Source organism: Hypomesus transpacificus, chromosome 7 (genome assembly GCF_021917145.1).
Source record: "Hypomesus transpacificus isolate Combined female chromosome 7, fHypTra1, whole genome shotgun sequence".
Lineage (NCBI taxonomy): Eukaryota > Metazoa > Chordata > Actinopteri > Osmeriformes > Osmeridae > Hypomesus > Hypomesus transpacificus.
Window position 1 is genome coordinate 4,409,525 of NC_061066.1, and position 20,724 is coordinate 4,430,248.

The following is a 20,724-nucleotide window of genomic DNA, read 5'->3' on the forward strand; positions in this document are numbered from 1 at the left end:
AAAATATGGAGTTACTGGATGGAGTCTCAACTTGATGGCTCTCACATCTCATTGTGTAACTTACTGTAGCATTGCTAGTCATGTTGTTAAGTAAGGGTCAAGATTCTGGTGTGATTGTAGTTGTTCTTAAGGAATTGTGAAGCATTGTTCTGTGGATTATTGATCTCCTGAGACGTTCTCCTCAGCTCTAGCTTGTCCTACTCCTTCTTCCTCACTCTTGCTTTCTATCTCTGGTTTACAATAATCATGGTAGAGTAGGCCTAAGAGTTAACCTTGATATCATTCATTTGCAATATGCTAAAAATTATTTAACCTTAATTTGACCACTCTTGTTCTGATTTAACCCAAAAATCCAAATAGGCAAATAACTGTAATTCCATTGGTATTGGCATTATTTGGTTAATGTTAATAAACTGTTCAGTTTCCCATCTTCCTTCAAACCATAGGGGAATTAGTTTCGGTTGTTTGGCCAATATTGACCCCTACAATGTTGAAATAGATTTGCTGAAACACCATTTTCTAGATGGTACGCTTCATCATGTAAATTGTAGGAATCATATGAATCATGTAAATTGTAGGAACAATAGCCGATAGAAATAGGCTAGGTTACTCATTGTGATTTCTATTTGTAGGCAATGAAGAAGACCAAATACAATTTCAATTATTTGTATTTATTTCAGTGCCCAAAAGCATTTGGTCAATTCTGAGTGCATGTCCACGGCATGTAACATTAGCGACGAAGGCCCAAGGGCTGAGAATGTTGCTAAAATAAGTTACAGATTGTGACGGGAAACGGTAACGTTAACTTAGGTATTCATCAGGGAATTAAAGCACATCAAATCGCAATCTTAAAATCGTCTCCCAGCGTATAACTAAGCAAATTTTATTTTGTTTGAGATCGCTCGGCTGAACCAGGAAATGATATGCCGTGTCTGCCAAAGCTATCGGGCTCATAAAGTGGGAGGGGATCAGTAGAAACGCAGAGTTTGGCATGGAAAACCTGCTAGCGGGCAGGTTAGTAAGTGAGAGTAACTTAGAGTAAGTGACCATGGAAACTTACCAAAAGGTTTCGTTACCTCTCTTTCTGGAACGTGGAACTCGTAGTATGCCTCTTTTCAGGGTTAAACAACTCAAAGTTTTCACTAAACCCGCTACCTGGAATACCCCCCTGGAATAGCCTCTTGGTAGATTGTGTGTGTTTATGTAAAAATGTATGTTTTAATTACTTCTGAAGTTGGTGACCCTGCAGAAACCAGTTCACCATTTAGGATGGACGCCCCCTAGAGTTTTATCATGTGATCTTAGCTGCTAAGGGGGGATCCTGTGGAATGGAAGGATAACATTGACTGTTTTGAGACAATTGGTCTGAGGGTTACTGATGGTTAAACTCTGATTGTACTGAAAGAATGTATTGTTTGGAGTGAGCTGATGATAACAAGGGCCTTAAGACAGATGCATGTCTTTTCTATGAGCAGAAGTTCATTGTGGGAAAGGAATGTGACTGATGTTTACAATGATTGATTATTGCTTATAAAGACCAGATATAAAGAGCATATATAAGCCTATCGATAGACGGATCACAAAAGATCTTTGTTAAGTATTATCGGTGTTAACAAATAATTGGTTTTAATATGATATATTCCACCACAGTATGTGGTGATAGTGTGTGTCTGTATGATAGTGTGTTTTTATGATAGTGTATGTGTCTGTGTGTATATGGCAGTGTGTGTATGATAGTGTGTCCTCCAGGTGACTCACTAAGCAGTGCTGCAGTGAAGAACTGGTACTCATCCTCTCCATTGTCGTAGTCCAGGGGCGTGCTGTACTCCTCTAGGGCCGTGCCCTCCAGACCTGCTTCATCCCAGTAGTCCTCCTCATCCTCCTCTTCTTCCTCCTCCTGACCCGCCGGCCTGCTGGCCTGCTGATGCATGGCCGTGCGTTTCTCATTCACCTCGTCCTCATCACTGGGAATCTCCTCTGTTGACGGAAACAACCCTCTGTTTTTGCATGAAAGCTGTCAAATGCAGACCAGGGTGGTGTTGTTACAGGAAACATAGTTGGCCATGATGTCGCCCTGTTTGTTATACAGCTGTTTCTCTGTTTTTGTTAGCTAGCTAGGCTAGATAGCTTCCGGGAGATAGCTGGCTTGCTAGAACTGCAGATTAGCTCCTGCAGAACGAAAACACCATAGGCACAGGTCAGGTTGATAAAGGTCTTATTAGCTTAATATGTTTTCCTACGATATCATCACCCTGAACACATACTTACTGAACAGTAGGACCATTTAAGCTAAGCGTTGTCTGGGTTATCTGGGACAGAGTTGCCCCCCCCTCCCCTCACCATTCTGGTCCTCCTCTGCTCCCCCAGCCCTGGCTAGCAGGTCTGGCTTGTGGAGGAGGCGGGAAGCATAGAGATGATTGAGCCCCAGGAAGAGGAGCAGGACGGAGGGTACAATCTGGGCAGCTACCCCCTCAACCACCGCTGGCCGGCTTGGGAGCTCCATCAACAAGCTTAACCCAATGATGCACATCTTACGGTCGTGCAGCCTGGGAGATGGGGTGCGGGTGAGAGAAAGAAAAGAGGATAGAGAGAGAGGGGGAATAGTTGAGCGGAAAGAAGGGAATTAAATAGTGAAATGTGAATCAAAGAAAATGCTTAGCATTTGATTTAAGACCAAAAGCAATACTGTTGTAAGACACACTGTGCAGAACTTATGTATATCACTATAGTGAGGTTCAGGGAAAGCAGCTCTCTCTCTCCTGCCCTCACCCCAGGAAGAACTCTGTGTCATTCATCCACTGGTTGACAAAGTGTGCCGTGATTGGCTGGGGGTTGTGGGGGAAGTGCATATTGTCGAGGGTGTGCATGAGGAGGGCGGGGTTGTAGTAGAGGGCTGCGATGGCCACCTGAAGACACATGGTCCTAAGCTCACTGGACTTGACCCCCCGTGTCAGCCGCTCCAAAACCACCTCCACAAACAGTGGGATGACCTGGAGGGAGAGGGAGGGGAGAATGGAAGAACAAGAGAAGGGGAGGGAAAGAGGGAAGAAAGTAGAGAAATAAAGGGAAGGGATACAGTGTTTCCCCTAGGATCTCCCCCCCCCCCCCCCCCCCCCGGCCAAAATTAAAGTGCTAACCCTATATTTCGGAGCAGCTTAATGTAATAGTCTAATAGCTAATGTAATATTGCACATATTTTTGTCCTATTTCCCCTAAAGAAATACAATTTGCATACTTAAAGACACCTTACAGTATGTTCTAAATGGCATAAATGCTGCCAATTAATAATTGACGTAACAATTTATTAAATATTATAAAGAAGTTCAAGGTCCATTGAACTGGAGGAAAATGGACCCCAGATTAAACAGAAGGATAGTGTGAATAGTAGGAGAAAAACCAAAGACAATTTATTGTAAATGCAGTGGCCTAGCCTATAGATTAAGGTAGGCCACTCGGAAGCTTGTACACTGTCTGCTTAATTTGATCTTGATAGGCTAAGCATTCTGTAGCAAATAATAACAATATATCCACTATTTTTTCATTAAAACTAGGCTACTTAAGCATAATAATGCACCTAAAATACAAACGTGAGCAAGGGCAGCAATCGCTATCGAATCAACAGACGTGCAATTTCGCTAGCAGGGGAAGAATACAAACAACGAAAATCACCAGTTAACTTATTTTAAATTTGCAAGAACTATAGACTAATACAATAACAGGCTTAAATGAACTGACAACATAAGTTATACAACTTACAGTTCTCAAGGACGCACACGCGCAATCTCAACTGCGCTGTGAAGCGCGTCTGTGCTATTCTCCAACATGCGCTCTAACAATCACGGTTGATAGACGGCCCAAATTTTTTTACAGCTCTAATTCTGATACCGTGGCGGCAGAAATTTAACCGTGGCGAGCCGCCACGGAAAAATCAACATAGGGGAAACACTGGGATAAATAGTTTACATATTATTTAATTTATTTGAGTAAGAGGCAGACCTTGGACACAATTAATATAAGTTTTTTCAGTGAGCGTTTCCTTGAGTGTGTCTGTAATTCAGGTGAGTGTGGTTCCATTGTGCCAGGCAATATCAATCAAGCTCTGGTATGGATTTAGTGAAAATCCTACTTTTAGAAATGAGGGGACCGAGCTAGTGAAATCATGCAAAAAACATGTTTAACATCTCCAGAATAGGATTCAGAGGATATATACCGTCTTTGAATGCATCAAAGATTTACTGAGATACAGATATGCACACATTTGTTGGTACCCTTATAGCTCATTGAAATAATGCTTAATTCCTCCAGAAAGCAATGACATTAAAAGCTAGTGCATCATGTACTCCATACTCACATGCCATTGGTATGTCATAGAATAAAGTTAAGAAGCTGTGAAAGTAGATGAATTATTGCTCATTCTACATTCAGATTTTTCAAACAATTTTTTTTCTTTAATTAGTCTCAAACTTCTCCAATCTTGTAAGGTAATTAATCTTATTTAAATGGTGAAAAGTAGTCACTGTGCCGTTTGATATGATTGTGTGCACCACAGTGAACATGGACCACAGAAAGCAAACAAGTTGTCTGAGGAGATCAGAAAGAAAATAGACAGGGCTTGAAATTGCGACAATTTTGGTTCCATTTTGGTCCCAAAATTGTATCTGTGTAACCTCAAAATATATTTGTGAGCATTTGTGCGAGTGAAATAATCGTTATAGTGCAACCTGTTTCTTTACAAAATGCTCGATAATTAACCTACTGTCTAATGTGCCTGCTCTACCCAACATTACATAACCAATTAAACTTCCTCTTTACATTCTTAACTTTAATGCAGATTTTAAATTGGATAAAATCCTCTTTACATTCTTAACTTTAATGCAGATTTTAAATTGGATAAAATTTGCTGTCAATAACTCATTGTCACTGCGCTCCGTTGTCAAGTGACAGGGAGCTGAAAAGACGATATGAACATTTTGGGTTGGGTGCTACTACATTTTTGCTGGTGCTCCTAACTTTCATGACCACCAAGAAAAAAGAAAAAAAAATCAAGCCCTGATAGACAAGCATGGTAAAGGTAAAGGCTACAGACCATCCTCAACAATCTTAATGTTCTTGTGAAAACAGTTGCAAATATTATAAAGAAGTTCAAGGTCCATGGAACTGTAGCTAACCTCCCTGTATATGGCTGCCAGAGGAAAATGGACCCCAGATTAAACAGAAGGATAGTGTGAATAGTAGGAGAAAAACCAAAGACAACTGCCAAAGAGAAACCAGATGAACTCCAAAGTGAAGGTACTTCAGTTTCTGATCGCACCAACTGTTGCTTTTTGAGCGTAAGTGGCCTCCATGGAAAAAGACCCAGGAGGACTTCAATTTTGAAAGGAAAACATACAAAAGCAATACTGGAATTCGCTAAAATGCATGTTGACAAGCCACAATTCTTCTGGGAGAATGTCCTTAGGATAGATGAGTCAAAACTGGGGCTTTTTTGCAGCTCGATGTTCACAGACAAAAAAATATATATTATAAGAAAAGAACACCATACCTTGCCTCAGTATTCCCCAGGAGGAAATGGAAAGCTTTGCTGGGACTTCTGGAATACCCTACTTAGCCTGCTGCCACTGCGACCTGACCCCGGATAATGCAGATGATGTGAATTTATTCAGTGTTGTGGGGTAGTCAGGAAAAGTGCCTTTGGAATGGCAGACCTGGATGGTGGCTCCCATCTTCAAAAAGGGGGACCGAAGGGTGTGCTCCAATTTTTGGGGTATCACATGGCTCATCCTACTCTGAAAAGTTTATTCCAGAAAGAAGGGTTCCAACCGATTGTGGAACTGCGGATTCAGTAGGAACAATGTGGAATCCATCTTTGCCATGGAACAGTGGACCAGTTCTTTACCCTTGCTGAATTGTTAAGGGAGTTTGGACCGTCCAGTCTACATGTGTTTTGTGGACTTGGAGAAGGTTTTCCAACATGTTCTCTGGGGAACCCTGTGGGGGGCACTGTGGGAGTATGGGGTACCAGGGCCAATACTACGAGCCACCTGGTCCCTGTATGACCAAAGTGAGAGCTGTGTACACATTCTCTGCACAACCTCAAACACGTTTCCGGTGGGTATTGGACATCACTAAGGTTGCCCTTTGTCCTCAGGTCCTGGGGCCCGTTTTTCGTACATCGCTAACTCAGTTAGCTGGATTTGATTGTTGACGATATGTCATTATCTTGGATTGTGCGGTTCTTCGCTCATCCTGGACTTGCTGTCATAGCAACAGGTCCGTAAGCTTAAACCTGCTCGGGAGCAGGTTTATTTTATGTAAACACGATTAGATTGACGCTTTATAAGCAGAGGTGCTACAGGAAGTCTGTCACAGCCATGCCTTTCCCGTTTTTACTACAGTTGCGGAAGGTGCAAGAATAATTCGCAGAATTTAACATGAAATCGAATTAATTGCTCAATGCGTGATAGATAGATCCTTAAGCGCAATATGCTACTATAGGCCAATTTTTGAGAGATAGTCATTTAGTTTTTTTTGTGAGGGTGTCATTTACATATACATTTGTTGAAAAATATTATGACATTAAAGATGATAAACAAAGTATTTAAAAAAAACTTAGGCCTAGCTTACTGTAATAAGCAATAATACATCTAACTTGGTCACTACTCTTTATTTAATTTGGTCTGCTACTTTTTGCCAGCCCTCTGTTGGATTTTGCAGAATTTGAGGTGTTCCCTGACCTTCTGATTAAATCTTCAAATTCGGAGTAACCTTTAAGCAAGCTGTTGCTCTGTTGGCTCTGTTGCAGAAAAAAAGGGGCGCTCTTTTTGGCCAAGGTAAGCAGCCATAGACTTAGCAGCCAATAGCAGCGTTGCTGATCAAGGGTTCTACTATAAATATATACCCCATTTTAGACCAACGCATAACCCTCCCTTAACCCTGCCGTCCTCCAGAACTACAGACCGGTATCACTGTTACCCTTCTTTTGTAAAACAATTGAACGTGCTGCATCTAATCAACTGTCTAACTTTCTCTCTCAGAACAACCTGCTTGACCCCAACCAATCGGGCTTCAAGATCGGCCACTCCACAGACACACAGTCCTTTCAGTCACCACTGCCCTCCAGTCTGCCAGAGCGGCTTCGAGGTCATCCATCATCATTCTGCTGGACCTTTCTGCAGCGTTTGATACGGTTAACCACCAGATCCTGCTCTACAGATTTTCTGAGATGGGCATCACTGGCATTGCACTCCAGTGGATCTCATCCTACCTGTCGGGAAGATCCTACCAGGTCTCCTGGGGAGGCAAACTGTCAGACCCTCGCCAGCTCTCCACTGGTGTCCCACAGGGCTCCGTCCTTGGACCCCTCCTCTTCTCTCTGTACACCACCTCACTTGGACCAATCATCACCTCCCATGGCTTCTCCTACCACTGCTAAGCTGACGACACACAGCTGTACCTGTCGTTCCCCCCGACCAATCCGGGGATCTCAGCTAGAATTGAGGCCTGCCTCGCAGACATCTCCGCCTGGATGACCGAGCACCACCTCCACCTGAACTTCGCCAAAACAGAACTTCTCATCATCCCGGCCAAACCCTCCATCTCCCACGACCTCTCAATCACCCTGGGATCTGCGACAGTGACCCCTTCATCCTCTGCCAGGAACCTTGGGGTTACCATGGCTGACGAGCTCTCCCTCACGGCCCACATTGCTGCGGTCTCCCGGGCGTGTAAATTCACCCTCTACAACATCCGGAAGATCAGGAGATACCTGTCTGAGCACTCCACCCAGCTGCTTGTCCAAGCACTTGTCCTCTCCAAGTTGGACTACTGCAACTCGCTGCTCGCCGGTCTCCCAGCATGCGCAACCCGTCCTCTTCAGAGGATTCAGAACGCAGCGGCCTGCCTGGTCTACAATCTACCCAGACGCTCCCACGTTACCTCGCTCCTCATCTCCCTCCACTGGCTACCCATCACGGCCCGCATCAGATTCAAGACCCTGGTACTGACTTTCCGAGCAGTGAATGGGACTGCACCCGACTACCTCAAGTCTCTCCTGCAGCCTTACACCCCCACCCGCCACCTACGGTCTTCCTCAGACAACCGCCTGGTGGTCCCACCGCTCAAGACTGCCCGGTCCCAACACAAGCTCTTCTCCTGCCTGGCCCCCCATTGGTGGAATCAACTCCCCACCTCCATCAGAGACACAGACTGTCTTTCCACCTTCAAGAGAAGGCTCAAGATGCACTTGTTCCGGGAGTACAAGAGTACTTAGGAATGGTTTGCTGAACCCAATGCTAGTTTCCTCAAGGATCACAATGACTCTTGCTTAGAGACTTGTTGCTCTTGTTGGTTAGTGGTAACTGATTTAAATTGTTGTATTCGCTGCGAAATATTCTATTTTAGTTCATCTTATTGCCTCGGCGAGCACACACCATTGTTATCTCACATATATATTATTATTATTGTTTATTTTCGCGCCCCTAAGGCTCAGTCAATATTTGGACTACATAGACAACGTCGATGTCAAAAGGTTCGTCTTGGTCGCGATTGCGTTGGTTCTATTGGGATTTATGTTCCGTTGCACGGTTGAGGTTTTAATTAAGTTTTTGTGGCAAAAGTGAAGCTAACGGTGGCTAACTTGCTAGCCACAGTCACTGACGCTACTGACGTCACTAACGGCACGAAATATCGCGTGACTACCTCTAGCAGAACATTAGCAGAGAATGTATAATAAACATTAAACAGGCTCTGACATTAGTTTAGCAGCTCGTTAACTTCTGGGAGATGGCTAGGCTAACTGCTTTACTGCAAGGGAGGAGCAGAAACGCCACAAGCAAATAGGCCAGGGTGATAACTATTTACTCATTTTACTTTGAGATACTTTTACTTTGTGATATGAAACACAATTGTGAAGTGTAATGTACAATATAAGCTGATATAAGGAAGTAGTTACGTCTACTTTCGGAAACAGTAGTCTACTATTTCACTGAATCATTAGCATCATGACATTAGCCTCTTGCCCGGGCAACACATACTACAGCGGTCTATGATGCATCTGTTTTCAATCGTTAAAATAAACATTCTTCTCCAATACATTTTCGTTGTAGGATTTATTATTACATTATATTACAAGTAAACGATTTTTGGGTGAAACTATCATTACCTGTGGTTTCAAACTAGTGTAGCTCACTGCAACACTGTACAGTAGCCTAGTAGGCTACTTACAAAACAGCGTTAGCGGCTAGATAAAGACTACTAACAGAACAGTGCTAGCGGCTAGGTAGCCTAGTAGGCTACTGTAGCTAACAAAAACATCTCCACAGCTGTTTACAGTACTGTAGGAAGTCAAACGGCGGCACATGTTTTTGGTGAAACTATCTAACTAGTGACTACTAACCTGAACTCCATTGCCACAGCCTAAACTTTGTCAATCTGTTCATGAAAATAATAGCGAGGTGAAGTTAGTTTCATATTCGACATTCGACATTCGTCTCACATTCGGAAGACGCTACTTTGCAGCGCCGAGTTAGGGACCGGGTGAAAATTACCCATACAATTTTGAAAAATGATGACATTTATAATATTTGTATGACTATAAAACCTCAAACAAACAGCAGAGCATTCAAACAATGTCTGGCCTACTTCCAAACCCTTTACTTTTTCAATAAAACATTTAAAAAAATTATAGAAAATCGCTAATCTCTGAAAATAGCATGAAATCATTGATAATCTCAATAACTTTTTCAAACTTGTTTAAAAAAATCTCGAATATACACCAGATTATTCTAATAGTGTCTGGCCTACTTCCACACCCTTTATTTTTTCAATAAAACATTTAAAAAAATGATAGAAAATCGCTAATCTCTGAAAATAGCATGAAATCATTTATAATCTCAATAACTTTTTCAAACTTGGGTCAAAAAATCTCGAATATACACCAGATTATTCTAATAGTGTCTGGCCTACTTCCACACCCTTTACTTTTTCAATAAAACATTAAAAAAAATGATAGAAAATCGCTAATCTCTGAACATAGCATGAAATCATTGATAATCTCAATAACTTTTTCAAACTTGGGTCAAAAAATCTCGAATATACACCAGATTATTCTAATAGTGTCTGGCCTACTTCCACACCCTTTACTTTTTCAATAAAACATTTAAAAAAATGATAGAAAATCGCTAATCTCTGAAAATAGCATGAAATCCTTGCTAATCTCAATATCTTTTCCAAACTTGGGTCACAAAATCTCAAATACACACCAGATTATTTTAATAGTGTCTGGCCTACTTCCACACCCTTTACTTTTTCAATAAAACATTTTAAAAAATGATAGAAAATCGCTAATCTCTGAAAATAGCATGAAATCCTTGCTAATCTCAATATCTTTTCCAAACTTGGGTCAAAAAATCTCAAATACACACCAGATTATTCTAATAGTGTCTGGCCTACTTCCACACCCTTTACTTTTTCAATAAAACATTTAAAAAAATGTTAAAAAATCGCTAATCTCTGAAAATAGCATGAAATCATTGATAATCTCAATAACCTTTTCAAACTTGGGTCAAAAAATCTCGTATACACCAGATTATTCTAATAGTGTCTGGCCTACTTCCACACCCTTTACTTTTTCAATAAAACATTTAAAAAAATGATACAAAATCGCTAATCTCTGAAAATAGCATGAAATCCTTGCTAATCTCAATATCTTTTCCAAACTTGGGTCAAAAAATCTCAAATACACACCAGATATAATAAAGTCTGGCCTACTTCCACACCCTTTACTTTTTCAATAAAACATTTAAAAAAATGATAGAAAATCGCTAATCTCTGAAAATAGCATGAAATCCTTGCTAATCTCAATATCTTTTCCAGACTTGGGTCAAAAAATCTCAAATATACACCATATTATTCTAATAGTGTCTTGCCTACTTCCATATCTTTTACTTTTACAATAATGTTTTTTAAAAAATTATAGTAAATCGCTAATCTCTGAAAATAGCATGAAATCATTGATAATCTCAATATCTTTTCCAAACTTGGGTCATAAAATCTCAAATACACACCAGATTATTCTAATAGTGTCTGGCCTACTTCCACACCCTTTACTTTTTCAATAAAACATTTAAAAAAATGATAGAAAATCGCTAATCTCTGAAAATAGCATGAAATCCTTGCTAATCTCAATATATTTTCCAAATTTGGGTCAAAAAATCTCAAATACACACCAGATTATTCTAATAGTGTCTGGCCTACTTCCACACCCTTTACTTTTTCAATAATGTTTTAAAAAAAATGATAGAAAATCGCTAATCTCTGAAAATAGCATGAAATCGTTGATAATCTCAATATCTTTTCCAGACTTGGGTCAAAAAATCTCTAATATACACCAGATTATTCTAATAGTGTCTGTCCTACTTCCACACCCTTTACTTTTTCAATAAAACATTTAAAAAAATGATAGAAAATAAATCGCTAATCTCTGAAAATAGCATGAAATCTTCACTAATCTCAATCAAAAACTTTTATGGAACCCCATATATATTATGATTACAGCCTTTGCTTATTTTCATTGTCTGTTTCTTTTTTATCTTAAGCGTGCATTTAAACACAGTGGCACAAGTTGTGGCAATGAGTTTTGCCAAACAAAGAACCAGATCTCTGACAATAAATGAAATAAATGAATAAATCTCAGCTCTGAAAGCCGGAGGACCATCTTTTATAGGGCACAAGAATGTAAACATAGATTGTGACAGTCAGACAGTATTGACATTACGACAGTCTCAGAGAAAGAGATTCACTGCTCCGAACACCATGACAACTCTCAGACTAGAGAGTTCATATGGAGCTCTAATTGTAGTCATGACAAGGAACGTTTAGCCAGTACTTTCTCCTGACCCCGAACATCTATTAATCCTGACACATAGACACAATCTACTCTTATTAATAGCAAGTTTACATGAGAACTTACTAACTAGTATCCAATGACTAGTTCTATTGATAAGTGAATAATGTAAGCACATAGGAAATCCCAATTTCTTCATAACTCTTCTTTCATTGGCTCCCTTGCATAGACCTTGCGCGCGTGTGTGTGAGTGTTTGCGTCATCAACCCTAGTTGACCATATAGGTGTCAAGCAAATGGTCACCAGAGTTTGCGTCTCCATCTATTCCAGGTTTGGGAGTAGGCCTCTCTTTCCACACAAGGAATGCTGAACACAGTATCATTTTATACAGACTAAAAAAAGATACATCTTCAATTTTTATGACAGGCAGACACTCAAAGTGATGGGGTGTGTCAAGGGGTTACATCAGAGTAATCTTACACATACCATCTCTCTAATTCGCGCTCTCTGTCTGTCTGTCTGTCTGTCTGTCTGTCTGTCTCTCTCTCTCTCTCTCTCTCTCTCTCTCTGTCAGGTCAGTATCGACTGGATTCAAAATATTCCTTATATATAAAGTGTTTTACCTAAGACTTGACAGCTGAGACTGTCAATTGATCCGTTGTGGTGGATTGTGATCCTGTCTTCCTGTATGACATGATGACTCGTCTTCTATAAAATTTCAGAGGGATTTCATGCTATTTTCAGAGTTTAGCGATTTTCTATCATTTTTAAAACACATTATTGAAAAAGTAAAGGGTGTGGAAGTATGCCAGACACTATTAGAATAATCTGGTGTGTATTTGAGATTTTTCTCAACAAGTCTGGAAAATGTATTGAGATTTGCAAGGATTTCATGCTATTTTCAGAGATTAGCGATTTTATATCATTTTTTAAAACACATTATTGAAAAGGTAAAGGGTGTGGAAGTAGGCCAGACACTATTAGAATAAACAGGTGTATATTAGAGATTTTTTTTAAACAAGTTTGAAAAAGTTATTGAGATTATCAATGATTTCATGCTATTTTCAGAGATTAGCGATTTTCTATCATTTTTTTAAAAACATTATTGAAAAAGTAAAGGGTGTGGAAGTAGGCCAGACACTATTAGAATAATCTGGTGTATATTCGAGATTTTTTGACCCAAGTTTGAAAAAGTTATTGAGATTATTAATGATTTCATGCTATTTTCAGAGATTAGCGATTTTCTATCATTTTTTTAAATGTTTTATTGAAAAAGTAAAGGGTGTGGAAGTAGGCCAGACACTATTAGAATAATCTGGTGTGTATTTGAGATTTTATGACCCAAGTTTGGAAAAGATATTGAGATTATCAATGATTTCATGCTATTTTCAGAGATTAGCGATTTTCTATCATTTTTTAAAATGTTTTATTGAAAAAGTAAAGGGTGTGGAAGTAGGCCAGACACTATTAGAATAATCTGGTGTGTATTTGAGATTTTTTGACCCAAGTTTGGAAAAGATATTGAGATTAGCAAGGATTTCATGCTATTTTCAGAGATTAGCGATTTTCTATCATTTTTTTAAATGTTTTATTGAAAAAGTAAAGGGTGTGGAAGTAGGCCAGACACTATTAGAATAATCTGGTGTATATTCGAGATTTTTTGACCCAAGTTTGAAAAAGTTATTGAGATTATCAATGATTTCATGCTATTTTCAGAGATTAGCGATTTTCTATCATTTTTTTAAATGTTTTATTGAAAAGGTAAAGGGTGTGGAAGTAGGCCAGACACTATTAGAATAATATGGTGTATATTCGAGATTTTTTGACCCAAGTTTGAAAAAGTTATTGAGATTATCAATGATTTCATGCTATTTTCAGAGATGAGCGATTTTCTATAATTTTTTTAAATGTTTTATTGAAAAAGTAAAGGGTGTGGAAGTAGGCCAGACACTATTAGAATAATCTGGTGTGTATTTGAGATTTTTTGACCCAAGTTTGGAAAAGATATTGAGATTAGCAAGGATTTCATGCTATTTTCAGAGATTAGCGATTTTCTATCATTTTTAAAAATGTTTTATTGAAAAAGTAAAGGGTGTGGAAGTAGGCCAGACACTATTAGAATAATCTGGTGTATATTCAAGATTTTTTGACCCAAGTTTGAAAAGGTTATTGAGATTATCAATGATGTCATGCTATTTTCAGAGATTAGCGATTTTCTATCATTTTTTAAAATGTTTTATTGAAAAAGTAAAGGGTGTGGAAGTAGGCCAGACACTATTAGAATAATCTGGTGTGTATTTGAGATTTTTTGACCCAAGTTTGGAAAAGATAATGAGATTATCAATGATTTCATGCTATTTTCAGAGATTAGCGATTTTCTATCATTTTTTTAAATGTTTTATTGAAAAAGTAAAGGGTGTGGAAGTAGGCCAGACACTATTAGAATAATCTGGTGTATATTCGAGATTTTTTGACCCAAGTTTGAAAAAGTTATTGAGATTATCAATGATTTCATGCTATTTTCAGAGATTAGCGATTTTCTATAATTTTTTTAAATGTTTTATTAAAAAAGTAAAGGGTTTGGAAGTAGGCCAGACATTGTTGGAATGCTCTGCTGTTTGTTTGAGGTTTTATAGTCATACAAATATTATAAATGTCATCATTTTTCAAAATTGTATGGGTAATTTTCACCCGGTCCCTAACTCGGCGCTGCAAAGTAGCGTCTTCCGAATGTGAGACGAATGTCGAATGTCGAATATGAAACTAACTTCACCTCGGTGAAAATAATTCATTTCAGCCTAGACCGTACAATGGAAGTAACGTTAAATCGAATTCAACCAACGCAATCGCGACCAAGACAGTCTAGTAGTAGTTGTAGCCTACAATCTACCGGGGCAGCTTCTCCACACAGCAGGGCTATATCGCATTTTGCCTCGTTACTGACAATGATCGCTACCGCTGACATTCTTATGAATGAGTGATTTTCCCCTAAATAAATGTCAAGCTTATTTACGTTGTTTGGGGCATATTTTCAGTTAGCAGATGATACTAATTGAATCGCGATTCCATCTGAGATAGCTAGCTACTGCTGGTAACGTTGTTGTTAAACTAAATTTTAAAAGGGGTTCTTTATTAATGAATTAATGCAATATGAGTAGGCTAAATGCCTGAAAATATCACGAGAATGGAAAAACTTACAATGACGTTTAAGTCATAGAGATTAGGTCAATTTTTACACCGGTCTGCCAAATGTATTCGTTTTGATTCAACTAAGAGGTTGCTGATCACAATTCCCTCTTGCAGGGGAAATGAGAAGACAACTATTTAATTCTACTCTTCACTCTTAGTATTTTGAGTTTTAAATGAGCAGAAAAAATATGCTTTTAAATCTATGTAATCTTTATAAATAATAAGTAGGCTATGCATTTTAATATAAAATATACAGAAATGTAATTTAAATACGGACCCCTGCAACCAACACAAGTAAGCAAGCACACCCTACAATTTCCCCAGAAATTGTACCATCTCTAGTTTTTATTTTATTTTACTGTTGCTTGCTTTAGACTTGAATTTAGAGATTCATGTTGTTTAATTGTAACTTGCTTAACTACATGCTCTTATGGTTCTTCCCTTTGGCACTTATTTTTGGGTTGTTCACAATGTGTGCTTCTTGTTTTGGCTACCCACAATGCTTTGGGGCTATCTTGTTGTTATTATCAGTGACCTATGCACTTTGTAAAGCTCTCTGTTGGAAGTCGCTTTGGATAAAAGCGTCTGCTAAATAAATAAATGTAAATGTAAATAACTCAATCCAGCTATACTAATTATAAACAACATGGGTGTTCGAAGAACTGAATTAGCCAGATCATGATAAGCAAGATGATGTAATCTCGGATGCAATAAGCGATGTACGGAGAAAGGGCCCCTGTTCGTGATATTGCGCAGAAACACAGAAGTTTCTGATGAGTGAACATCTTGACTGCCATCTTACTAGTGAGGTTAATCAGACTTTTCATTATTGTGTTAGCTAGACTAGTCCCACAGGCAGAGCTTTAAAAGTTTAGCGACTAGATTGATCTATGCCAGGGGTAGGCAACCAGGTAGGAGTCAGGTGGCTGAGTGGGTAGAGCATCGGGCTAGTAATCTGAAGGTTGCCAGTTCGATTCCCGGCCGGTGCACATGACGTTGTGTCCTTGGGCAAGGCACTTCACCCTACTTGCCTCGGGAAGAATGTCCCTGTACTTGCTGTAAGTCGCTCTGGATAAGAGCGTCTGCTAAATGACTAAATGTAAATGTAAACCATGGTCCTCGAGGGCTGCGGTCCTGCATGTTTTAGATGTTTCCCTGCACCGGATTCAAATGAATGGTCATTACCCAGCTTCCACAGACAACCCATTCATTTGAATCAGGTGTGCTGGAGCGCGACAGCGGCCCTCGAGGACCAGGGTTGCCTACCCCTGGTCTATGGTAACTAGCTAGAGATTGAGTTTCTGGGTAGTCACCGCGCTTTGTTTTCATCATAATTAGCTAGAGCCATCGTCAGCTGCGCCTTAGCATATTTGAGGCAGCTAGCACTGCAGTGGCAGCCTATCTGTGCCAAATATGGTGATGATTGGACAATATGTGAGGATTTTATTTTTTATTGAAAATGGTTAACACGGCTATCACAAGATAGGATGTGCCAAAGAAATGACTTTATTAAGGCAAACACATCAACAGTTATTAGCCAAAACAATTCTTTTCTTCCTGCAGCAACAAATGTGTCTCCCCCTGCCCAGTGATCGTGACACAAAATGTGTTGTACATCCTCAGAACAGGGTTCCGAGTTGACAAACTAAGTTTGGTGCAAATTTCTCAATAAGTTACTGCAGAAATTATGTGGTTTGGCGGCTCAATTGCAAAATTCGATAGCTTGTACGGGACAAATGGTCTCTAATAATAATACAATTTGATAAAAACCATATATATAGGTGAAAATCCAATTTGGCGGAAATTGACAGCATTTAGTTTGTTGAACTCAGCTTAATCCAGGAAATATGGTACCTCATTTTTGAAAATCGGGCATACAATTCAAAAGCTATGTATAAACAAATCTATAGCTTTGACTAATTGGTGGAGTGCTCAAGGTGAAGATATGAAACCTGTTGAAAAGGATCAGGGGAAGGTCCCCAATGCGTGTTTTAAAGTTCCACAACCTTTTAGCTTACGGTTCTAGGGGCTGTCATAGACTCCAATGGGAGAGGATGAAGATGCATAACAATAATAATAATAATAATAAGGTTGAAACCCAATGGGCTGCCTATGTGTACGTTTTAAAAACATTTTAGGGAACCTGAACGAACAAAGCTGCGTTAGGTAAAGTCACTCATCCATTTCTTTGCACAAGTAAGCAAAGCGAGTGCTTTGTTGCTGGCTTACTGTTAATATGGAACCTTGAAGGCCCCTTGAAGGCAAGACACAAAGATGTGAGAACCTGGGGCCTCATGTATAAAGGATTGCGCAGCTATTCTATGTATAAAACCGGTCGTACACCAGGTCCTGCGCACCTTTCCTTTATAAATAACAATCAACGTGAAATTGACCGCACGTGAACGAGCCACTGACCCCGCCTTGCCACCTCCCATAAATGAATATGCAGATGGACTGAAAATGCACTCCTGAGGTCATTTTGTCTGAATTACCGTATTTCTTGAATAAACGCTGCCCTCAGATAAACGCCGCACCAAAAATGAACGTTAAACTCTGCTACGTTTATTAAAAGAAATACGGTGACTGTGAGATCGAGGTTCTGACAACTGAGTGTGGAGGCAAGAAAATGTGTCCTGTTTGGCGGCCTGTCATCAGGTATTAGCGACAAAAGAAAGTCGGCGGAGTGGAAAACTGTCACTATTTGCGCCCTTTCTTGTTTTTAACCTGTATCACTGAGATTTAGCTAAATGTAAAGTGCATTACAATTAAAATTATTATTATTATATGGCCATAAAAGCTGTGGGTTCAGTGAACCGGACCATGGCAGAAATTAAGAAGAAATGGTCCGATGTAAAACTTTAAATGAAGAAACGAGTGGTGGCGCATAGTAACAGCATGGCAGCCATAGGGTTAACGTGTCACGCATGTCCAGAGTGATTTTGTTGTTTGTTTGACACCCTCAAATTTAACAGAAGTGGTGGCGGATTAAACAGAAGGCTATACAGCATTTCCCGTTTTGGGTTTTGGCATTTTTATGGGATCATCCACATTAATGATAAACTTTAATTTTTATGTTTCTTGAATAGTCAACATCATAAACGTAGTAGTGGAAACTTTATTCTGTAATATTTGGTGAGTTTCGGCACTTTTCAGTTCGCATTTGCCACGTTACAGAGCCAGACAAGACTTTACGGACGGTCCGCACATTCTCACGTCTGCTCAAAAATTTCTGTGACGGCCCGCACATTCTCATGTCAAGTAAATCTTTATACATTTACATTTATTCATTTAGCAGACGCTTTTATCCAAAGCGACTTCCAAGAGAGAGCTTTACAAAGTGCATAGGTCACTGATAATAACAACAAGATAGCCCCACAGCATTGTGGGCAGTCAAAAACAAGTACATATTGTGAACAACCAAAAAATAGTGCTAAAGGGAAGAAACCATAAGAGCATGTAGTTAAACAAGTTAAAAATTACACAACATTAATCTCTAAGTGCAGGTGTACCTGTAGGAAAGCAATAAAATAGGATTAGCTAAAATAGAATACAACAGTTTAAATCAGCTACCACTAACCAACAAGAGCAACAGTCTAAGCAAGAGTCATTGTGATTCTTGAGGAAACTAGCGTTGGGTTCAGCAAACCATGTTATACATCACAAACTGTGCGTGAAAACCGGCGTACGCAAGCTTTTTGTGCGTACGCAACGTTTATGCATGAGAACCCTGGCGTTCTTGAATGTTTCATGTGTTCCGTCTCACCTGGTCGATGACTCGACCCCGACACTGGAGGATGATGACCTCCAGCAGCTTGGCGGCGTGGCACTCTGCATCCTCCCCCGCATCACTGCTTAGCACCTGACAGAGGTCAGAGGTCACATAGACATACTTGCACGCACATTACACACAGTCAGACACACACTCTCACAATACACAACGTAAATAAGAATTACACACAGACACACATTAAAAGAGACTGTCAGACACATGCATATATTTAAGAACACATCCTGTGTAGGAACTCACCTTTCTGCACATGGTGTAGATTACCTCTAGGTGTTTGGGGTTGGATAGGAGCATGTCAGTGTCCACGGTAACGTAGTTGTGCAAAAGAGGCATCATGTCTAAGAAGAAACAAACGCACAACCTTCAACATCATCATCAAACAGTTTCTTCCCTTCCACTGTTGGCCTCCTCAACAAGTCCATGAGTTCACACCGACTTTAATGACTTCATGTCTTAAAACAATTGCATTTGCACTACTCACAATTCGTGTAATATTAGTATTTTATATTTTATTTTATACTGTAAATTGGCAACTTATATTTTATTTTATGGCAACTTATATTTTACTTTATTGTATATTTTATTTTAAATTGTATTCCACTTAGTATTGCTAGTTTATGTATCCTTAATATAGTTAAGACCATATATCTAAATTTAAGATTCCTATATGTTTATTGTATGCACCTTCCTGCCAAAGCAAATTCCTTGTCTGTGCAAACTTTCATGGCAAATTAATCCCATTCTGATTCTGTTATTGTTAATGCCATCATTGTGGTGTTGATTGACATAACGTTGCTTAGCCATAACAATATTGTGGTTATCAGACATGATTTATTCATCTTCTTCTTTGCTCCAGAAGAACATGGCAACAATCTATAATGACGCCTTAACATGCCACGATATCACTAATATCGGCTAGGCGGTAAGGCTATAATTGCGTTTGTCATGCCATGAACATAATAACGTTCAATACAAAACTGTTAAATCTGCTTTAAAATTACAAAAATAAACTCTATAAACAACCGGCATGTATGTGTGCAACCATTTGTAAAACTGGCTACAGTAAGGCAGGCCAACTGTAGATTATCAAGCCCTTTCTCCTTGTTCTCATTCAGCTCAGGTAAATCAGCCATCGGCTAATGTTCCCTTTTGTGCTCGTGCCCTGTTCGTATCCACGAGCACATTCCCAGGCAACTTTCCTTGACGTAAGCAAATAAATGGGGTGCTAGTTTACCCATTTCGAATAGGTTTCAAATTTAGCAAACATTTGGAAAAATGATTCTATGAAAAAGCTAGTAGTATGAGTAGAATCAAACAAGATTTTTTGGATAGATAGATAAAAACGACCAGACGGGTCTTGTAGCAAAACGGAAATGCAATACCACCTTCATCCACCTACATCCACCTTGCCTCAAGCCGAGGGGCAAGGGGTCTGTTCGCAACATCACTAATGCCTAAACCTCACAGCCAATCCGAGGCAGAGTGGATAGAGGTTTACAGACCCATCTTACATCATCTAGTAGAAACAATTTTACTACAATACTATAAATGATGTATATTGGATGCGTGTTAAGCTTTACAGAAAGTGATGCTTTTGACTTATAGAAAATAAAGGAGTTCAACACAGGTAATCCCATTTGTTTAATTGTTTTTTTTATGATGTATGCTATACAAAAAAGGTCTTTATGGTCAAAAGAGCATGACATTGTTTAAAGAGCACAGATTCTAAATTGATCTAGCCTCTTAACTTAGCTCTTAAAGTGCACCAGATTTGTTTAACTTTAAAATGTAATACATTTCCTTTCGGGGAAGCATGCCCCTGGACACCCCTAGAGGGTCGGGGGTTCACTGTATCCTTCTCACCTTTTTACCCCTGACCTGTTTGCATGCCTGAATGTGACGAGAC

At 39.4% G+C, this 20,724-nt stretch overlaps 1 protein-coding gene across 3 annotated transcripts in view; it reads right to left on the minus strand.

The window, feature by feature from the left end:
- Positions 1-20,724, minus strand: part of ipo8 (importin 8) — a 63,856-nt gene that overhangs the window by 6,737 nt on the left and 36,395 nt on the right. For all 3 annotated transcript variants that reach the window (XM_047022616.1, XM_047022614.1, XM_047022615.1), the window contains exons 19-23: positions 19,059-19,156; positions 18,795-18,890; positions 2,770-2,990; positions 2,341-2,546; positions 1,759-1,977 (exon numbers count right to left, since the gene is read on the minus strand). In XM_047022616.1, coding sequence (XP_046878572.1) covers positions 1,759-1,977; positions 2,341-2,546; positions 2,770-2,990; positions 18,795-18,890; positions 19,059-19,156 — 840 coding nt within the window. The remainder of the gene's footprint in view (positions 1-1,758; positions 1,978-2,340; positions 2,547-2,769; positions 2,991-18,794; positions 18,891-19,058; positions 19,157-20,724) is intronic.